At 42.9% G+C, this 22,129-nt stretch overlaps 1 protein-coding gene across 9 annotated transcripts in view; it reads right to left on the reverse strand.

Annotated features, from left to right (window-relative positions):
- Positions 1-1,250: 1,250 nt before the first annotated feature.
- MED25 (mediator complex subunit 25) overlaps positions 1,251-22,129 on the reverse strand; it is a 94,100-nt gene continuing 73,221 nt past the window's right edge. For 5 of the 9 annotated variants that reach the window (XM_085880844.1, XM_085880849.1, XM_085880847.1 and 2 more), the window contains 6 exons: positions 17,024-17,197; positions 16,653-16,850; positions 16,304-16,384; positions 12,191-12,331; positions 11,961-12,093; positions 1,251-2,001 (listed from right to left, as the gene is read on the reverse strand). In XM_085880844.1, coding sequence (XP_085736970.1) covers positions 1,874-2,001; positions 11,961-12,093; positions 12,191-12,331; positions 16,304-16,384; positions 16,653-16,850; positions 17,024-17,197 — 855 coding nt within the window. In that variant the 3' untranslated portion in view covers positions 1,251-1,873. Of the gene's footprint in view, positions 2,002-11,959; positions 12,094-12,190; positions 12,332-16,303; positions 16,385-16,652; positions 16,851-17,023; positions 17,198-22,129 lie in introns of those variants that run through there. The other 4 variants (XM_085880845.1, XM_085880846.1, XR_015058058.1 and 1 more) reach the window with 4 other exon arrangements.

Genomic DNA, 22,129 nt, shown 5'->3' on the forward strand with positions numbered 1-22,129 from the left:
CCTGGATATACTTTCACTGGACATTACCAACCTCTCAGAGAAACTGAAACTGAAAGCAAATTGGATATCCAATATCCTGTACTGGTGAGGAACACCTTTGATCAGATCTGTACTGTAACTTGACAAAAGAGCTGTTTTCTTCGACTTGTGAAGTTTCTCCAACACTCAAGCCGAGTTATCCTGTACTCGGTTCCTTTTACCCAGGGACAATAATTCATTGTACACAGTCAGGACTCGAGCAACAGAAAAGCGTTTCTAAGTTATGGATCGCAATTGAAATTTTGGATAATTCTATTTCAAATGTTGACGTATAACCGATCATTGTGATGCCGGCACTAAATCTTTATCGACATTTTTATGCTACGTACTTTGCTCGAATAAGTGCAGTGGCTGTGGTTCTCGAAGCCATTCACATTTGCCATTTCCCACTGCGGTAAAAGTTTCTCAATCTGCTAATTCGTCTGTTTAATTGTTGACGAGAGCTCAATTAGGACGAATCATTGCAGTTCTTCTTCTTTAACAGCCCCATTTATTCCCATGTTCTTGTGGGGTTGGCTGGGTAAATTTTTCGCCTAAGTCTTTCACAAATCGGCTGGCCAGGCCTGACGCTAGACTAAGTAGTTGGGGGCAGGAATTTGTGATTTGCTCATGGTGCCGGCGATAACTCGCCTACTCTGTGCAAAGGACACCGTAGTGTCCTTAACGTCCACCAATTAATGTCAGCAGAAGGAACACCCGTTTAACGTCCATCTGAGGGACGGTACACACAGTGATGAATCACCCTGCCTGTGAAACACTGGGATGACAGTTTATAGCCAAGGCGATATTCAAACCCGGGCGAGACGGCTTTGAGGCGAGTGTGCATACCTCAAGGGCCAAAGCCATCCTGAATCATTTTGGTTAAGTAAATAAATAAATGGTCTCGCAATACCTTCTTATTGAAGCATCCACAGAACCTTTTCATTTGTAGCTCTCTCGTGCTTGTGACCCCTCTTTCTCCAATGGTCTGACAGCAGATGTTAGTTACAAATGGTCCACAGTCCAGCCCCTTGCTCTCCGCAGCTAGCTACCCAACAAGTGAAGTGTGAAGTCATGACTTCACAATGTTTTATCTTTCAACAATAGCAATTGCTCATGTTTGTGTTGCACCTCATTGAGATTTCACTTAATTTCCATGGAAATAATTTCTGAAAGGCGTTTGTGCAGAAAAATCAACCACCGGTAAAAAATAACAACAAAAAACAACAATCAAAAGTTTCCCATTGTTCTTTGTACGTACAAAGCCTCGAGCAACCGACTTTATACTTCAAAAAAAATAAAAATAATAATCCATCCCTAAACAGACGCAGACACAAGTCATGATGTCAATTCGCGTGAGAAGCTAAAACAATGCAGCGACATGGTTACAAGCAGATCTGCCAATCCGCAGAAATCTGACAATTCTGAGCCACAACCAGTTATTCAGTCAACAATTAAAGGCCTGCATTTTTCACTTTTGATCAATTAGAAGCATTATGCAAGAAAAATGCATTTCAAAATACCTGCCATTTCCAAAATGAAGGAAATAGTGATGTTTATCCCCCCCTCCCCCCCAAAAAAAAAGAGTTGGAAAAAAAAACCATAATTAAGCATTGGCCAAAAAAAAATGACAAAACTGCAGCATTGCTGTGGTTTAAGACAATATAAAATAATTTAATGGTAATAGTATATACTCACAAACTGAGTTCCTTGGTATTAACTGCACTCTGTTAAAGTAAAACAAAACAAGGTTGAGATTTCTACTCATTCATTTTGAATGCAAACAGTCAACTCAATTGGGGGTTTAATGGGTGGGGTATGGGAGGAGGGGTTAAATTAAAGGAACATGCAGTCTCTATATGAGATCCATGATGATTCCTTCCTCCACATTCGAACTCGGGTTGTTTGGGATAACGGGAGGCTGCAGCCCTTGCTGCGTGGTCGGCACCTGACCACGGGTGTTCGGGTTCAACATAATCTGTCCTGCATTGCAACACAAACCAACACGGTGATATTAGTACTATACAGGCATTTTAGCAGAAATATTTGGTCAACCTCACACAAATTGCAACAAAAGCAAACTCAACAGATTTTGATTCCTGGATATGTCCTCAGTGACAGAAAAAAAAGTCCTAAGGGATCCTCCGGGGGGAAAGTCCTGAAATCATGGAAATCCAATATGGCAGCCACCGGGTTTCGGGGAAAATGAGGGAATTGTAAAGATTGATATTTTAAAATGTAAATATATTTTTTCTGCATTATAATTGTTTCTAGTTATGGTCAGTATATTGATATACAAGAATAATTCTAAAAAAGTGAAATGTATTGAGGGTCAAATAAAAAATTATAGCTTTTTTGTCCAAAAATGTCAATTTTTTGTCCCGAAAAAAAAAAAAATTTACCTGATACTGATTTTGGCTCCTGGACCAAAAAAAAATAAGAAATGTTGAAGACACAAGATGAAATCAAGTCTATGGCAATACTATATAATTATGTAAATCATTGAAACATGACAAAATTCACAATTCCACTCGGGGCAATCACATCTGCCTGACGAAGGTTTCGAAACGAAAATGAAAATTCGCATTAAACTCAGAAACTACATCCATTATAAACTTACTATACATGTTGAGAAAAATCAAGCGTGTTAAAGTTAGAACTCGACAATGTCGTCATCATCCTCATCATTGTCACATGGAGTGTTTGTGCAGCCAGAGCCCCTGCAGTTTCCACAAGCTGGAGTGCACTCAATGTTGTGCTTCTTGCATGTGCATCTCATGGTGCTACATTCAGCCTTGCAGTTGCACCTAATGGCACGTAACATCTTTTCAGGAGCTGGAGCTATTGATGTTTGAAGTGGCACAAAACCCTCGTCACACTTCTGCCAACCCCAGTCTGTGGAAGAAGTATGCAAGTCTGACGTTTTGAAACGAATCACAGACCACCTTCAGAAGCATGCCGAGTCTGCAAAGATATCTTCTAGAACTTCAGTGCTCTGGGTTCAGTATATGGACATTGGACATGCTAGACATTCTACACAAATACATCTGGGCAGAGCGCACTGGGAATGGAGCACTACATCTACAGGCCATCCAGGAAATGCTGCCTTACCTGGCAGCCTCAGGCCACAACCTGTATGCCAAATCTGCGAGGGTGTTTCTGCAGCAGATGTCCAACCTCAAAACTCAACATCCCAATGTCCAACAACGTTTTTATGAAGGGTTCCATGTGGTTCGACGAAGTGATCGCCTGTGGGCAGGTCTTTCATCTGACCTGATCATTGAACAAGTTCTGATGAGAAGTTTGAAGACCAGCGGGGGGCTCACACGAGGGCGAGCAATGACAGAGCAACAACGGCTGGTATGGCTATTATCAATGCCTGCCTGTGCAGAAATAAACCAGGCAATGCAGGAGCTCACAGGTGTGAACTACAACCCTGGAGAGCTGAAGAAGGACATGACCAAGGCAAGACAATCTCGTGACTGGAAGGACACACTATCAGCTCTTCAGTATTTACAGGAACGGAATCCGTTCAGTAGTGATCCACGTCTGAGGAACATTGCCACTGGAGTTCATGCACACCCCACCGTCAACGTTGATACAGCACATGCTGTAGGAGCCAAAATATTGAAATCTATGGATGGGAAAACACCTGCCGAGTACACTTTTAAGAGGAAAGACCAAGTTTTCACCCTCGGCATGAAGTCATCTGCCAAGATTGATGGAGAGCAAGTCCAGGTTGACCCACAACTCCTCTTCCAGAGACTGATCACTGTTGCACAGACAGCAGAAGAACTGGAGTCGGCCTTCAAATATGAACTGTGCAGCTATCCACCAGCCCTCTTTGATTCCTCTCTTCAGCTCCGAGAAGAACACAAGCCAGTCTTTGCTGATGCCATCTGGGATCTTCTTGGATCCGATGTCCCAGCCGATATCCCCAATGATGGGCAACAGTATGTTTTGGATGGCAGGGCACCTGTTCAACGCATTCCATGGTCTCGTGGATCTACACACAGAGACATATGCCACCAGTACACTGATTATGTAACGAAGAAGTACGGAGATGCCATAGTCGTGTTTGATGGTTATGAGAGTACCAACACGAAGGACATGACACACCAGAGACGGTCTGAAGGGAATGCTGGCACGACTGTGACATTTACAGCTGACATGCGTCTCACAATGAAGAAGGAACAGTTTCTTGCCAATAGGCAGAATAAACAGTGATTCATTTTTATGTTGAATGAAGAGCTTCAGAAGAAGAACTGTGAGACTCACCATGCCTCAGGGGATGCTGGTCTCCTGATTGTACTGAAGGCCGTGCAGTCTGCTACTGACACCAACACTGTGTTACTTGGTGATAACACAGACCTCCTCGTCCTCCTATGCTACCATGCAAGCTTACAATCCCATGACCTCTTCTTTTGTCCCGAGCCAAAGAAGAACACGAAGAAGCCTCGCATCTGGAACATCAAGGCTACAAATAAAATGATTGGTACAGACATATGCAAGCACATACTGTTTCTACATGCAGTTCTTGGGTGTGACACGACATCTCGTCTTCATGGGATTGGAAAGGGAGCTTCCCTCAAAAAGTTCAAAGCAAACAACTCATTCCGTGAGCAGGCCAAGGTTTTTGATACATATCCAGCTTCTGCATGTGATGTGGCAGATGCAGGAGAAAAAACATTGGTAATAATCTACAACAGAAAGTCAACTGACACCATGGACACCCTCCGGTATCAGCGGTACTGGGACAAGGTGGCTTGGAGCTCCTCTCATGTGCAACCACAGACGTTACCACTATCAGAAGCAGCAAAGTATCACAGCCTGCACGTGTATCTGCAAGCCCAAGAATGGAAGGGATGTGCAGATGAACTTCTTCCGACAGGCTGGGGTTGGCAGAAGTGTGACGAGGGTTTTGTGCCACTTCAGACATCAATAGCTCCAGCTCCTGAAAAGATGTTACGTGTCATTAGGTGCAACTGCAAGGCTGAATGTAGCACCATGAGATGCACATACAAGAAGCACAACATTGAGTGCACTCCAGCTTGTGGAAACTGCAGGGGCTCTGGCTGCACAAACACTCCATGTGACAATGATGAGGATGATGACGACATTGTCGAGTTCTAACTTTAATACGCTTGATTTTTTCTCAACATGTATAGCAAGTTTATAATGGATGTAGTTTCTGAGTTTAATGCAAATTTTCATTTTCATTTCGAAACCTTCGTCAGGCAGATGTGATTGCCCCGAGTGGAATTGTGAATTTTGTCATGTTTCAATGATTTACATAATTATATTGTATTGCCATAGACTTGATTTCATCTTGTGTCTTCAACATTTTATTTTTTTTTGGTCCAGGAGCCAAAATCAGTATCAGGTAAATGTTTTTTTTTCGGGACAAAAAATTGACATTTTTGGACAAAAAAGCCATAATTTTTTATTTTACCCTCAATACATTTCACTTTTTTTTTATAATTATTCTTGTATATCAATATACTGACCATAAACAGAAACAATTAGAATGCAGAAAAACATATATTTACACATTAAAATGTCAATCTTTACAATTTTCTCATTTTCCCCGAAGCCGGGTGGCGGCCATATTGGATTTCCATGATTTCAGGTCTTTCCCCCCGGAGGATCCCTTAGGACTTTTTTTCTGTGACTGAGGACATATCCAGGAATCAAAATCTGTTGAGTTTGCTTTTGTTGCAATTTGTGGGAGGTCATCCGACATTTTGACTGTACTGTATAGCCGTGGTAATGGGAAACGACGACGTGCGATTGGAACGGAGCGTCGGTGGATCAAACGAAACGTGGCCACCACTTATTGTCACGTTCAAAATATTTATGTGATGAAACAAAGGTAAACATAACCTTGAGCCTTGAGCCTTGAGCACAGCTAACCTAAAGTGACATTAAAGCCAGTTAACTGATCGTTGAGATCATCTTAAGCTTGGAAAGAACCTGGTGAAGGGTTGGGTGGGGGGTGGGAGGGAAGGGGATTCAAACCAACCACACCCACCATATTGGATGCAAGAACATTAAGCCTAAAACTTCATAAACACAGGGTGATCCATAATGAAATCCCTATTTTGAATAGAGAAATACTTTGTTGTTCTTATAGAAAGAGCATTATAAAGAAAAAAAAGTTTGAAAGCTTGTTTATTGCCATTAATATTATTATTTTTTGTTAACCCTGAAATTGGCTTCGTGGTTTGGGTAGCTGGCTTGGGATCCGAGGATCCTGAGTTCAAGCCCTGTTGGCTGCTGAATTAACACCAGGTGAGGTCGACTCAGCCCATCATCCTTGTGAGGTTGGTGGAATGAGCACCAATGTACTGGTCGTGGTGTGTGCCCCAGTTAGAATAGGTACACCGCATCCATGCGTGTTGTAAGAGGCAAGTAAAGGGTTGCTGTCAGGAAGGGCATCCAGCCATAAAAGCATTGCCTTAAAAAGGGACCCATGATTGTCATGGGGCCCACCAGGCTAACCCCCTGCTCCAGCAGGGAAGTATGACCTCAAAATGGTTGAAAATGTGGATTTTTTTGTTTGCTTTCAGATTGATCCATTATGGCTGAGAGATCAACCGTTGCTCAAATAGCATGAAATGAGGTTTGGCAGTCTGCAATTCGAGTTCAAAGATGGTGGTGGCAAGAAACCGGAAGACAGGGCACTTTAGATCCAAAAACGATTAAAACTGTCACCAAAAGTTTACAACAATTGGTTCAGTTAAGGATGTAGGATTAGGAAGACGTACCACAGCTAGATCACAAGGAAACATTGACCGGGTACGAGACGTATTCACAAGGACCCCAAAGAGATCGATCAGACAAGCGGTGAGGGAGAGTAGAATAAGTTGCTGTGCAACTAAGGCAATTTTGAAGAAGAACTTTGGATGGAAACCATTAAAAAAGCTAAATAAAACAACTCATGTTCAGCAGTTGTTTCCTGATGATTGTGACAAGAAATTGGAGTTTTGTGTGAACATTTCATTCAGTAGATTGACAACTATCCAGGTGTCCATGTGTGTTAGATAACATGATCCGATCTGATGAGGCCCTTTTGGTGGTTTTGTCAACAGGCATAACTCCCATTACTGGGTCAGATAATTATCCAGAAATGATAGTCAAGTACAGCCAGAGTTGGCCACAGCTGCTTGCTTGATGAGGAATATCTTCGACCCAACTATTTGGAGCCGTCATCCTCCGCAAAACAACAAACGGAGAGAGATACGTGGAGATGCTTCAAAACTTTCTTCTTCCAAAAATTCAGCAATGGGACAACGCAGGTGAAACGATGTCGATGCAAGATGGTACCTCTACCCACTTCTCGATCAAAGTTTGTCATTGCTTGGATACTCACTTTCCACGCAGATGGACCTGGCGATGAGGACCGATACAGTGGCCATCCAGGAGTCCAAAAATTTAACACCGTGCAATTTGTGGGGATGAGCTAAAGAAAACGTGCATGCCAGCAAATCCACTAATTTGGATTAATTAGCAAGTTACATGCGCAATGTTTTTGCAGATTTATCAGTCGAGTTTCTTCGGCGTTCAGTGGGAAATGTCGAACAATTGAAACAATGTGCTGATAACACGGAGGCCTATGTTGACATTTGATGCTCACAAATTAAAATGGCAATAAATGGCCTCTCAGGACAAAAACACATTTTTGGTGTTTTATTTACACGAGCAGAGTACCCGCCCCACGGGTGATCTTGTGCCAAGTATGCAACACGTTCTTCTGACGCATACCTTTATTTGGGCGGTGTATAGGCAACTGACGGCTCTGTACAAGCAAAAAAAAACAAACCCCCACGAAGCAAAAACAAAAAAAAAAGCTTAGGATGAAATCCAAAGAAGGAAGAGCGATGGAGAAGAAAACCTGATTAGATATCAGGGAAGAATCCAAGTGAGTAAGACACCTCAGCAAGAACGTGACAGGAAAGGGAGAGGTGAACATGCCTGTAAATCTGAAGCACCAGTAGCAACAGACAGTAACTCAGCAGCAAATGAGAAGGCAGATGATCCATGTCCACAAGCGGCAGCAGGTAGTGATAACCCTCGAGCGCCTAGCAGTGTTTCAGGCACACAAGCGTCAGGGAGTGGGTCCAGCAGCGAAGTACTGGAAAATGGTTCTAGTTCCTAAGCACTGAGGAAAGACTCTAGTCCACAATGACTCGGTAGCAGTGGAAGGGTAAATATTCAGGACGTTGGAAGGAAAGACAATTTGAGGGTGTTATCGACCAATGCGGATTCGTTACCAAATAAAATGCATGAACTGAAACTACTTGCAGAGAAACGTGATCCCGACACTTTAATGATAACAGAAGTCGCACTGAAAGCAAGTGTGTTTCGATTGTTACCTGCATCAGTCGCGATCGACCGATATGATACTGGATGTCATCAAACTTGGACGCAGCACAGTGTACAAGAGGAGTTGCAATCGACACCCAAGCTGAACTCCATGCAGTGGATATGAAACTCACTTCAGACGACCAAGAAGCTGTTTGGTGGAAGATCATGTTCGAGGCAGATATGAGCATACTCATCGGCTGCGTATACCGGAGCCCATCGAGCGGAATAAGGAATTTGGAGTTACTCTGCAAGTTACTTCAGAGTGTAAGTTTAAAAGGTGACACACACACACACACACACACACACACACACACACACACACACACACACACACACACACACACACACACACACACACACACACATCCTCGTAGTAAGAGATTTGAACGACATTGAAATTGACTGGCAAAGTTGGCATACAATTACTCAACCAGAGCACCCAGTACACAAGTTTTTAGATGCACTGCAAGATACATTGATGCAGCAACGTGTAACAGAACCAACGAGGTATCGAAACGGTCAGCAGCCACCTTGTCATCACCAACGCACCTGAAATCGTTAACTCGGTTGATTACCTGCCACCAATGGGACTAAGTGATCACAGTTGCTTTGTATTGGAAATGAAGGTCGCTGCTGTTGCTTCAACAAGTACATCAGGCAGTCACTTTAATGATGAGGGAGGAAGTTCCGACAAGATGAACGAGCAACTGCGGAATCATGCCTGGAATGACAGACGAAGAAATCTGGACCATGAGGAGGCTTGGCGAGATTTTAGAAAAGTACTGGAAGGGGTAGTCCGGGACTGTGTACCAAAGTACGCACCTAAACAGGCGAGGCACAAGAACGTCCACATGACAAAGAGAGCTTTGGCTCAGTTTAGGCAGAAACACCGAGCATGGAAGAATTTTCTCAAGTCAGGAAATGATACTGACCTATCAAGGTAAGGGCAGTTGAGGAATGACCTTCACACGACCACAAGGAATCTCTGCAAGGAGTTTGAGGAGAAGGTCCTGATGAATGAGAAGGAGGAAAATCCGAAGAAATTCTGGCGGTGTGTAAATAGCATGACCAAGACGAGAGCCAAGAGTTGGAAATCTGATAAAGGATGACAATACAATTGCCACATCTGATCAGGAGAAGGCTGACACCCTCAGCATGACATTTGAATGAGTATTCACGGTTGAGGATACATCTCAGATTCCTACGGTTCCTCATCAGAGTGTAGAGCCATTGAACAATGTTGCCATATCTGAGGACATAGTCAGGAGGAAATTGGAGAACCTGAAAACCAGTATATCTCCTGGTCCAGATGGAATTCACCCCAGAGTACTTAAGGAGGTGGCTCGGGGGATCGCCATTCTGCCTGACTTTAATCTTCAACAAATCAATGAAAGATGGTGCTCTACCATGTGACTGGAAAGATGCCAACATCACTACCATATATAAGAAAGGGAGCCGTAAAGAATCCGGGAACTACAGACCTGTCGGCTTGACATCGGTGGTTGCAAAGATCATGGAGTCAATAGTGAGGGATGCCATAGTAAAACATGTTGTCATATGACTTGCTTTGCGATGCTCAACATTGGTTAACCCCTGGGAGGTCTTGCATAACTCAGCCTCTGCGGTAGTTGGAAGACTGGATGAGATCAGTGGATGATGGAGTGCCTGTGCATGTTAATGTTCTTGACTTTTGCAAGGCGTTTGATTCGGTCTCCCACAAAAGACTCCTGTAGAAGGCACGATCGTACGGTTGTAAAGAACCACTCATCACGTGGCTGGAGGCTTTCCTCACAAAGAGACGTCAAAGGGTCATTGTGAATGGAGCAAAGTCAGATTGGACAGACGTACTCAGTGGAATACCGCAAGGGAATGTCCTTGGTCCGACACTATTTGTCATCTTCATTAATGACCTGCTGGCTTCAATCCGTAACAGTATCCAACTCTATGAAAATGATGCCAAAGTGTATGGACTATGGACTAGCTTTCGACCAAGCATCGACTTCAGTCATCCAGTCGGACATAGACAGTGCCATGGAATGGTTATAGCTATGGTTACTTCCTTTCAATCTGAACAAATGCAAGACTCTGCACCTGGGTAGAGGTAACATCAGGAAGTCGTACCATACGGGGAATGCAGAGTTACGAGAAGTGATTGAGGAGATCGACATTAGAACTATCATGGATAGGGAATTGAGCTTCCATAAGCATGTGGCAGTTCAGGTTAACAAGGCAAACCAAATGCTTGGGCTAATCAAATGATCCTTTGCGAATCTGGATGAAGAAACTCTCGCTATGATATTCAAGGCACTGATACGACCATTGTTGGAGTACGGCAAAATTGCCCGGAACCCTCGATTCCTGATGGACATCGATTAAGTTGAGAAGGTCCAGAGACGAGCTTCAAGGATGATTCGCACCCTCCGTGAACTTTCCTATCTAGAGAGACTCCGGCGTTTGAATACGTTTTCACTTTGTTACTGCCGCCGCCATGGTGATATGATCCAAACTTTTAAGGTGCGACACAGAATCGACCGGATTAGACCGCGGCATTTCTTCACTCCGGCTCAATACCCTTCAACTTTGTGCCGAGGTGTAAGTTAGACATGAGGGAAAATTTCTTGAGTCAGAGGGTAGTCAAAGACTGGAATGGTCTTCCCTGGAATGTTGTGGATGCTCAATCTGTTGAAGCTTAGCTTTCAAGCAGGGTCTAGACAAGGTTTGGTGGGATGAGCGTTTCCTCTTGCACTGACCATCACCCAATCATGAACACTACATCCTGCACCAACCATCAAATTAACCAAGTACCAGCTATAGTGCAGAATGGAAGATCTACAGGACTACCTTCATTTTGGTAGACAAGATGATGATGAAGAAAAAACAAGAAAAATAAAGACAAGGAAAAGAAGAAGAAAAAGAAAGAGAAGAAGAAATACTCACATATTACGAAAAAAGAAAAAAAAACGAATGTGTTGGAATATTGTGAGTATCGCAAATGTAGAACATTTTGAATGCCCCTCATACTTTGAATGGGCATCTTCAGGTGGTCAGATAATTACAAGCCCAATTGCATATCTCAGTTTGCAATTGGCAGAAGTAATCAATCAACTCTCACCAATCACTTGCCCCCAGCTGTGACTAGGATTATACAAAAGTAAAGAAAATTGCTCAAGACGTCAAAAAGAGCTGCAACTTGCAAGATCACTTCTATTTCCCACTGAACTCAAGCGGCTCCAAAGCAAAAACAATGACACGTGATGCAACCGAAGGCAATCCCCAACTGTGCAACCATCAAAATGCTGCACTGGTTTGAAGATTCGTTGATGGATCATTAGCGATGGTATAGAACAAATCAGGCAACGCCAATATGCAAATAACATTCCATGTGCATCAAGTTCTAAATCTTAATGGTCTAATGGCATCTTTCGCCTTAAAATGAGGGAAAATGAAAAAGAGTAGAGAAAAACAGTGATGAGGGAAAATAGAGAAAGACCCCCTTCATCACCACTCACCCCCCTCCCCCTTCCCACCCACCTGGCCCCTCCAAATGAACTCGATTCAATGCATGAACTCCATACCTGGCAGGGACGCTCGTTGACCCATTGCTGGCCCCCACTGTGGACCCAAGGCCTGATGGGAGAGCAGCTGAGGCCGCGGTGGCTGTTGCAGAGGGTGCATGCCGGCCTGGTGTGCTTGTGTCATACCTGTGGGCTGCAAAAGAAAGGGGGGGCAGGGGAAGGGAGAAACTGCTTAGCACTTGTGGAACTTCCGTATATCCTGTTTCAGGCTAGAACTGGTTCATATCCACCTGCTGATTGAGGAGTAGACTTCGGAGCTGAGGGTTGGCTCCTGGGTTTTGGCCCCGTGGGGGCATGCCCCCTGACTGGCTCTGAGTTGCTTGAACCTGGCCAGGCTGTGGAGGCCTGAGCTGCAGGTGCTGCTTCATGTGCTGGCACAATGGGAATGGTGAATGGATTAAAAAGTATAAAAGTATTGATGTGTAACTGATAGTTTAGGGATAAAAGGGTATCATTATTGAAAAGGGCACAGCATTGCAAAGGGTAAAAAACACGAATAATAACAACAACGATAATAACTAGAAGAGCACTCGGTGGAGCGCATAACTCTGCCACGTAATGCCTGATCCACGAGAACATATCGGGCCCATTACATTTTTGAACTCGAGGGGGAGCACTCGGTAGAGTGCAAAACATCCGTCGCCAATACTGCTGGGTCACTTAAGTGAACCTGATATCCTATTCATTGTAGGTCAAAACGGATCAGACTCTACTGAACCACGATTGAATAAACTAAACTCGATCGACGCGCATGTAGAAATACCCCCAAAAAAAATCGAATTTAAAAAAAAAAAAGGTGCAAAATTAGTTTTTTTTTCTCTAATTTTTTTTTGGGGTTGGAAATCACTTAAAACATGTAGAAATGCAAAAAAAAGAAATTCAAATATTTTTTCAAAATGGCCACCATAGCGGCCATATTGGACTTTGGACCAAGTCCAAAATCTAATGGCATGATCCTTGGACCATACCTAATCCCCCCACCAAGTTTCATTGAAATCCGTTCAGGAGTTTTTCCGTAATACTGTTCACAAACAAACAAACAAACAGACAGGGGTGAAAACAGTAACCTCCGTCCATCTTCGATGGCAGAGGTTAAATATCATGCTATACAGTACTATATCGTTTTTGGCCCAATCTCTCAATGGTGAAGAATCACGAATAAAATTATCAGATCCGGATTTGGATTTGGATCTTTGCCAAAATTGAATCGATTCTTCCATGTCACACACCGAACATGTCCACAACGTTTTTCAATATCCTGCTGATAGACACAGTGGCAAAAACAACCTCTATTCACCTTCAGTGGTGGAGGTAAATATAATACTAATAATCATTACCTCTGCCACCATAGATGGACAGAGCTTATGTTGTCAAGGAGCAGGATATCACAACAAAAAAATTCTGGAAATTTTCCCGCCGTTGATGCAGTGTCTTTCACACTACCTTGTTTACCACATTAAATAGTTCTTCGTGCCTGTTGTTTGTGTCCTTTATGATGCCCTTAAAAACAGTAAGTTTACTGTTTGGAATGATTTTGTTTTGTTTGACTGCCAGACAAGCAGACAGAGTAAAAAAAAAAGATCATTCCTCTCTGCGCATGTGCATTCAGGCAAAATTCAGAGCCAAAGTGCTGTTAAACTACAAGTTCTTTTTCCAATTAATCTTCCCATTCGTGTTCAAAATATAACATTCAATTGAAATTAAATTGCTCCCCGACCACAAACATGTTTGCAAACAAGACAGACAGACATACAGAGACAGACGTGAATCAATTGCTTAACCCCGCTTTTTGCTTCGTGTGCACGGGGTAATAAAAGAAAAGAAAATTTGTTTCATGTAGTAGAGTTCACATACATGTTGGCATGTTAGAATGTAAATTTAACTGTTCGTAAAACATTGGATTATATTATAAAACAAGGATGCAAGTCCTCATCGAGGACACAGCCCCAAACTGCACCTGAAAAAGAAGACCGTGCTTCCTGAAGCCCAGCTGGATCAGGAGCAACAGTCACTCCAAACCCCCGCAGAACCCCTTCGACCCCGTTTTTTTTTTTAATGCCATGAGCAAACTTTGGTGCATCACGAGTGATGAAGTTTGTGGTCAGGTTTCATCAAAATCGTGTGTATCGTTCAAGCGATAATGACTGAAGTGTTTAGAGACTCAATGACTGACTGACGACTCACCTCCAGACATTGCTCGATCACATAAGCTCACTGGACTAAAGTCCAGGTGAGCTAAAAATGGGACACATACGATTTTATATGTAAATAAATATGGAGGTAGTGGAGTTTCCAGAAATTAATAATTCCAGGTAGTATGTCGGTAACAGTGAAGATAAAGTGCATATAAATAAATAAATAAATAATTATGGAACACACAATCGTTGGTATCTTGATAGTGGAAATTATAAAGTCAATAATTGAATGCTGTGAGTTGGTGGTGGAGATGGTAAAGTGTATAAAAATGAATAATTAAACATGTGTTGGTAGTGTCGATGGCAAAGTGTACATACGTAAATATTACCGTGGACCCAATCGGGGCAGTGTGCAATGGTCACGCATATTGTCACAAGTTCACATCAACACCAGTCATGGGCATTCTCTCTGTCTCTCTCTCAATCGAGGGAGGCCCTTTCATATAAACAAGCTCGAATGAGCTAAGATCCTCGTCCCCTTAATGATGACGTCATAAAAACGAATATGACGTCATTGTGATGTATCAAGTTTGCGATAAATTATCTGTGCTAATGCCCGGCTTGATTCCCGCAAACAAAATTCAAACAGCTTGCCTCGTTTGAGATAATGGTATCAGCGATTTCCATTAGCAGCAATATTATGACGTCAACTTTTTTTCTAGGAGGAATTTCCAAAATCGGAGATGGTTACTGCCTGCACGTGGACTTTCTGCATATACATGGCAAGTTTCACGAAGATCCGATGAAAACTCTGGGTTGTGAAACAAAAGATGTCAAAAAATAGGAATGACGTCATAAAAATTGATATGACGTCATAGTGATGTATCATATGTGCGGTAATTCATCTCTGCTAATGCCCTGTTCGATTCCCGCAAACAGAATTCAAAAAGCTTGCCTAGTTTCGAAGATAATTTTTTAGGCGATTTCCATTCGCGGAGATATTTTGACGTCATAACTTTTTTTTCTAGGAGGAATTTTCAAAATCGGAGATGGTTACTGTCTGTGCAGGATATTTTTACATATATACGCCAAGTTTCAGGAAGTTTCGATGAAAACTGTAGGCTGTGAAACAAAAAGTCCACAAGAACAACAACGTGAGTAAGACTTAGAGATCCTCCACGAGAATCTAAAAATAAATAAATAAGGAATAAATGAAAAGCCAAAAGGAGAAATCTGGACACTTTAGCCTGAAGACCAAAGAGCATGGCTGTGTAAACCATGAAAAGCTTGTCAAAGCAATACTCGTGCACCTTGACCACAACACTAAGCCGCATGGCCATGCAGTGGGATAGTTTCTGCTTTACTGGTTTAAATCAGCAGTAAAAAGGTGATGGTTATGAAACTCTTGGCAGGCGGTGCGGGTGCAGCGGTGGGGGAGGCCCCAACTTAAACCCATCAGGCACCAGGGATGTCAGGGTGTGCAGAACGGAAGAACCTTGACTGCGGAGAAGATAGAAAGCAGCAAGGGGGCACGATTGAAAGTTGAAACAAAGGCACAATTAAAGATAAAAATAATCATAACAACAAAAAGAAAACAAAGCAGGAAATAAAGAAGGCAAGCCAGAAAGATGGAAGTGTTTTGCATTTTACAAGAAGTTTGATTATCCGCTCACAGAAAGAGATTACTTCATATATGGGAGATGACTTCTGAGCCAATTGCACATTCATTATGCAACCAGACTTGGGCACGGTAGACCGACCGTTTGCCCAGAATGTGACACGTCCATTTGCATCAGAGAAAGGGATCGCACGTGGGTGATGTTTGGACTCTCGCACGAGTTGAATTCCAGCGGCAGAACGCCATACAGTAACTTGGCTAAAGGAGTCATCGGTAGAAAGGAAGATGCGGACGTGGGTGGGCCATTTTGAGGAAATTATATTTTGCTCGAAACAACACAAGTTTGTGGATGGGATACCGACGTCTCGCATCACCTCAATTCAAATGCAAGTTTCGTTTCCCCAATTTCCCCCACCCCTCCTTTCTGCTCAAGACAAGCGGCTCACTCTCGGTATCGGAAAGCAGTTCGTGATGAAGTAAAACTTTTGTGCGAGGCGAAGTTTAAAAGGATATCTCGTTTCAAATGTAAATAATGCTAACAGTAGCTCCCTGTAACTGCTGAACTCAAACAACTGCCCCTCATGCCTCACCTGCTGGATGTGCAGCTGTTGTACCAAAACCTGCTCTTTCTTCTGCACGGTGTCCAAGGTCTGCTGCAGGGCCTGCATGTGCTGCCAAATCCGTGACGTCATTGACCACGGTAGGAAACGATAAACTGAGTGTCAGCCCATCCAATCATACAGCCATGCTCGGCCACTCACATGACCACATGTCAACAACATAAAACAACCTTTACCCTGCCATAGCCGGGTTGGGCCAAGTTCTGGCAGGGCCTGGCAGGGGTGAACATTCGGGCCAAGTTCCCTCCATTTCCCATGCACAAAAAGTGAACAGCGGAAGTTTTACAGCCTAAAGTAAATGAGATAAACAGCAGCAGACCTGCTGTGGTTGTGGTTGAGAAGGTTGAACTCCAGGTTGAGTCACATACCCTCCAGGGGCCGTCACGGTAGCGGTGGGGGGGACGACGGGGCCGCCCTGCTGTACCGAGACCTGGCCGACCGTTGCTGGCTGTCCGGTCTGTGCCAACGGAGGTCCTCCAGGACCTGTGAGCTGCTGCTGCTGCTGCTGTTGCTGCTGCTGCAAGGAAAGTACACGTGGTGGGTAAGAGTTGACAATTGTAATGAATAAGGTTAACCAATTATCAAGGACAGAAGCAAGGAATTGTCAACATCAAAATTGTGAACTCGGTGAGCTTTTTGATGTGCTATGCATTTTGGTCAGAATGATGGCTGTCTTCGCAACCGGCATACATTGCGATGCTGTTGGGCCTTCTTATGGTTTGTGATGACGAGACGGATGCCATTGACAAAACCACTCTGGTCGTTTGGGATGAGTCCCATAAACATCTTTTTCCGTGAAATAAACAGCAACATAAGAACGCGAACATCGCAAGGAGCAGTGTTTGGAAAATGAACACATCCTGCCTGCACACAAAGGTAGGACGAGCAGGTGGATGGATATTAAAAACGTTAAGTAAAGCTCAAGGGGAGAAAAAAAATAAAACAAACACACCAATTACAGTATACAGAGAAGTCTGCAGAGAATTACTACAGGAAAGGAATGTTATTTTTGCCTGGGGGGGGAGGGGGGGAACAAATATTTTGCATTTGTCTGACTTATTCATCACTTGCCCAACAAATGCTCTCACAGCACGAGTCTTTCCTTCTACAATCTACATTGACTTTGGCAACAATAAAGTCTCCTGTTTTCACTTCAAGTGGAGTTTTATCATGACCAGTGTGTGTCGATTTCAGATTTGTTTGCCGAGCCTCCCTGTTTCGTTCTCCACATGCAAGCCTCTTTTGATCTCCTTCATTATTTTTCTCAACTTGGTTAATCCAGACTTGGACACGAGTTCCTTTTCCTTTGCTCGTATTTTTCTCTATCTGTTTCTGCCGTCTTGTATGCCTTGTACTCCTTCTCGTTCCGTTTCTTTTTAAGCCTATGGGCTGCTATGCGGTCTGCATGTTGTTAACCTATTCAATTAATTTTGAAGCCATATTGTACGCCAACAAACGGTAAAGAACATTCCGAAAAGACAACTCACTCAGACGTTTCTACAGTGTTCTACAACCAAGCCAGTAAAGCCGATGCAATACATAATTAAGCTGAAATATTTACTGTACATTTGCAATAAATGAGTGTAACTGTACTACAGTGAACCCTTGGTAACAGACATGTAGTGCATACAGTACTAACATTGTATACTCTGGTTTTACTTTGCATGCGATGTCCCATACGTAATGATTTTTTTAATTAGTTATGTAATGCATGATGATAAACTATATTTTGACACTTAATTACAGCAGTTAATACCTGCAATACATAAATCAGAACTTCTGAAAGTCACATTAGTCAATGATTAAAACTTTCAGGAAAAAAAATAATAAAAATAAAACTTGGAAAAAAAGGTTGTCAAATAGTTAAGTATGGGACACCATGTGTTAGGACAAGGCCTAATTTGCATAATTGATTAGATGACTTTTTTTTCAACAGCTATAAAAACTAGAAGATATATTATTCATGTCAACATAAGAAATAAATCAGAACGGTCTTCTTGTTGCTTTTCCAAATAATTTCAAATTGTCCCATTCGTTACGCTTCATTCAATTTATGAAAATCAAGTCACCAATTTCATTGTTATTATGGGTAATTTATTAATTTCTCTTACAGAATCATAAACTTTGACTTATTAGCTACAAAATCACATGAAACATTATACTATTACATCAAGATTAATTTTTGCCATCCAAAGGACATTATCTTGGACTTGCTCTGTATCACCGTAATGAGACAGTCCAGTCTGGTCATTCAAAAGAAATCTTACATTCTTCAAACACAAAGGGAGGCTCCTTGACAATTTACAGGTTAAGTGTTTGTTTAACAACCTTGATGCTGACAGGATAGGCCTATCAAATCCTGACCGAGCTACAAACTGTCACAGGGTTTCACAGGCAGGGTGATCCATCGACGTGTGTGCCGTCCTTCATTAAACTGGGTGTCCTGTTTGCCGGTATTAGTTGATGGACGATAAAATATCACAGTGTCCTTTGTAAAGAGTAGGTGAGTTTCACAAAAACTATTCACATGCAAATTTTTTTTTTTTAAATATTAAATTTGATTTACAAAAGCAAAATCTAAGTGTAACACAAGAAGCGAAAAGCTCACAGATTATAAATATGTACCAGAGCCACGTATTAGGGCGTGTTTTCAAAGTAATGCCTCTTATTCTTTTTCTCCAAAGCAGGTAAAGATATTTGAATGAAACAAAGTGTAGGCTGCACATTAGTTCTTCCTGCTATGGGGTATGAAGTGTCGTAATTCTTACACTAGATGTCTCAGTGCTCCATGAGTCAAAATGGCAGAGGGCAGCATGACGTTGTAAGTGCTGTGAAGTGTGATGCGCCGGGAATTATAGTTGGGCTGACTGACTGGAGAAGAGATGACTGGAGATGAGTCGAGTGCACCATTACGATCTTGAGATCAAGAGGTGTTCAATGGAGGACCACCACAAAGGTTCCCCATCCCCAACTTGACCGCGTCAGATTTTCATCTCTTTTCGAAACTTAAGGAACACCTTTGTGGAGAACATTATTTTTCTGCCGATGTGAAGGCTGCTGGTTAAGTAAGCAATATACAGTTCTATTGTGACGGCATCACAAAACTACTTGGACATTGGTAGCAATGTGTGGACCACAGTGATGATTATGTTGAGAAATAAATAAGCACCATCAGGCCCCCCTAACAAACGGATGCCAACGTTGTCAGACGGAATGAAAACCCGTCATTCTTGTTACAAAAACAGCTAAAATTGATGAAAAAGCAGCCGAAATTGAAACCAACACAGTAATTACGGTCGCAATAGCAGATATAATGGAAACCAACATGTTTATTCTGCACACAAGAACGGTCGTGACAGAAACAAGAACGGACAATCCCGAAATAGATTGGTGGGGAACGGAAGCATGAACGGTTATTTCCGTCGCGAAACGTCCAAGAGCGAAACAAAAGCGGTTCATTCCGGTTACTGGATTGCGAACAAGATGGCGGATGCAGTAGAACGACCTGTTAAGGTATGTAAATTTTTAGTGCTTGTGCCTCGAACATAAATGTAATATAGATAATATATAGTATAGTGGGTAGTACCTGATGTAGTTTTAACAATTTATTAAACCGAATTTTGTTGTGATGATAATGTTTGGTTTGCCTGTATTTCGAGCCCCCGAGTGAAGGATCGCTAGTTGTGTATGCCCAATTCAACATAGGGGATCGTGTATGGGATATTTTTACTTCATATTAACTTTGTTATTTTCTTGCAATTTATTATGACTATCAAATTTTACCTCTTGCAAATATAAACGATCAATCGTCACTGATCGCTGCAGCACGGGGGCACGAATTTCACGAAATGTCAGCCACACATTAAATCAAGAGGGCGCATTTATCGCTGCTTGTATAATATCCCGTACCACAATCAGGTTTTCGTTAAGACATGATATATTCAAGGCAGACTACGTTAAAGTTAACTTACCATAACTTCAAGAACTTTTCAAGCCGCCATGTTTCCCACGTTCTGGGAACCGGAATGAATCGCTTTCGCTTCGTTCTCCGCCGTTTCGCGACGGAAATAACCGATGTTGCTTCCGTTCCCCACCAATCTATTTCGGGATTGACCGTTCTTGTGTCCGTCACAACCGTTCTTGCGTGTGGAATAAACGTGTTGGTTTCGGTTATATTTGCTATTTCGACCGTAATTACTGTGTTGGTTTCAATTTCGGCCGCTTTTTCATCAATTTTAGCTGTTTTTGTAACAAGAATGACGGGTTTTCATTCCGTCTGACAACATTGGCACCGGTTTGATAGGGGGGCCTGACCATGGTTGAATAAAGATTGATGTTTGAGTCCCCCGGACTCTGTATAGAATTGATTGATGAATTTTTTGTGGACAGTGGCGTGAAAACAGGAAAGCAGGGGGTGGGGGGCGAAAAACACCTCAATGGATAGGTTATGAGCTGTAGTCGTGCACCTTGAAACTGTTTTTTTGACAGACATGAAGATGCGAGGAAAAAAACGGTATTTTTAATCATGCTAATATATTATATTGCGAGACGCCAACCATGATGACGCTGCTAAACATCTACTTGCCGAGCGGCAGCACCTACCGCTGTGTATCTATTCATGGCGCCACCTGGTGGTCCTCGGAGACTCATATGTTCAAAAGAACATACCCTTATATGATATTTGTCTTCGTTTCCTTTGAATATATATATATATATATATATATATATATATATATATATATATATATATATATATATATATATATATATATATATATATATATATATATACATATATATATATATAGTTACGGCTGTGGAAATTCGCAGAACACCATAAAGGTCCGTAGTTCAGTTAGATCGATAAGTCTGTGCTCAGTTAGATTTCCCCACCGTTGTTTAATGGGAATTTTTCGTGTCACAGGGCTGTGATCCTTTGAGATAGTGTTTTTCTTTTCCTATCGTTGTTTTACAACAACCAACATCGCTCCCAAATAACCACAACGCCAACCACGCCACCATCACCAACCACATTTCAACCACCAACCACAACCACGATCAACACCAACCACGATCGCCTCAAACCACAACAACCACATTTCAACCACATCACAACCCTCTCCACTCATGTAAACGGTCTCTAAGAAGCGAAGGGAACAAAGGAACATCGATGGCGCACGGATTTTCCCTCCTGCTTTTCCCGCGCTTTGGTATGGGGGAGGTGTGATTTGAGCCAGAGGTCAAAGGTTAAAAAAGGTGGGGGCCTGATTTTGGGGGAATAAATCTCCCTGGACCTGTGCCAAGAAAGATTCTTTCGGCCCCTGGGAGGCACGCGGGGAGGGGGACGAGAGGGCACGCCCCTTTTCTGGAAGCTTCCTGCAGGAGCTGGAAGGTGGACGGAGCGATAAAAGGGGAGGGGTGAGGCGTTGGAATGGAGGGATATAAGGCCGCGCAGGACGCCAGCTCGGGGCCTTCTTCTCCTTCGTGTGTGTTTTTCGTCGGGGACTTTGTTTTGTCTTCTTCTTCGTGGTGGTTTTCGGTGGTGCGTGGGGCTTCTTCTTCTTCGTCGTCATCTTGGTCTTCGAAGAGTCTTGGGTTCGGTGGTTCGGGTCGAGTCGTCGGAGCTCGCAGTCGGTGAGGAGTCCGGGCGTGGCACGAAGGACGCGGACGGGAGGCGCCGCTTTGCAGCTCTGTCGCGCAAGCCTGCGCATCTGTGTGGAGAGCGCCGGAGAGAGCTCGCACCACGAGGGTGCAGGTAACCTGCAACGGTCTCGTGGGGTCCGTTCGGTCATCCAG

This window comes from Eptatretus burgeri, chromosome 5 (genome assembly GCF_056783735.1).
Source record: "Eptatretus burgeri isolate ZD-2024b chromosome 5, Ebu_testis_v1, whole genome shotgun sequence".
NCBI lineage: Eukaryota > Metazoa > Chordata > Myxini > Myxiniformes > Myxinidae > Eptatretus > Eptatretus burgeri.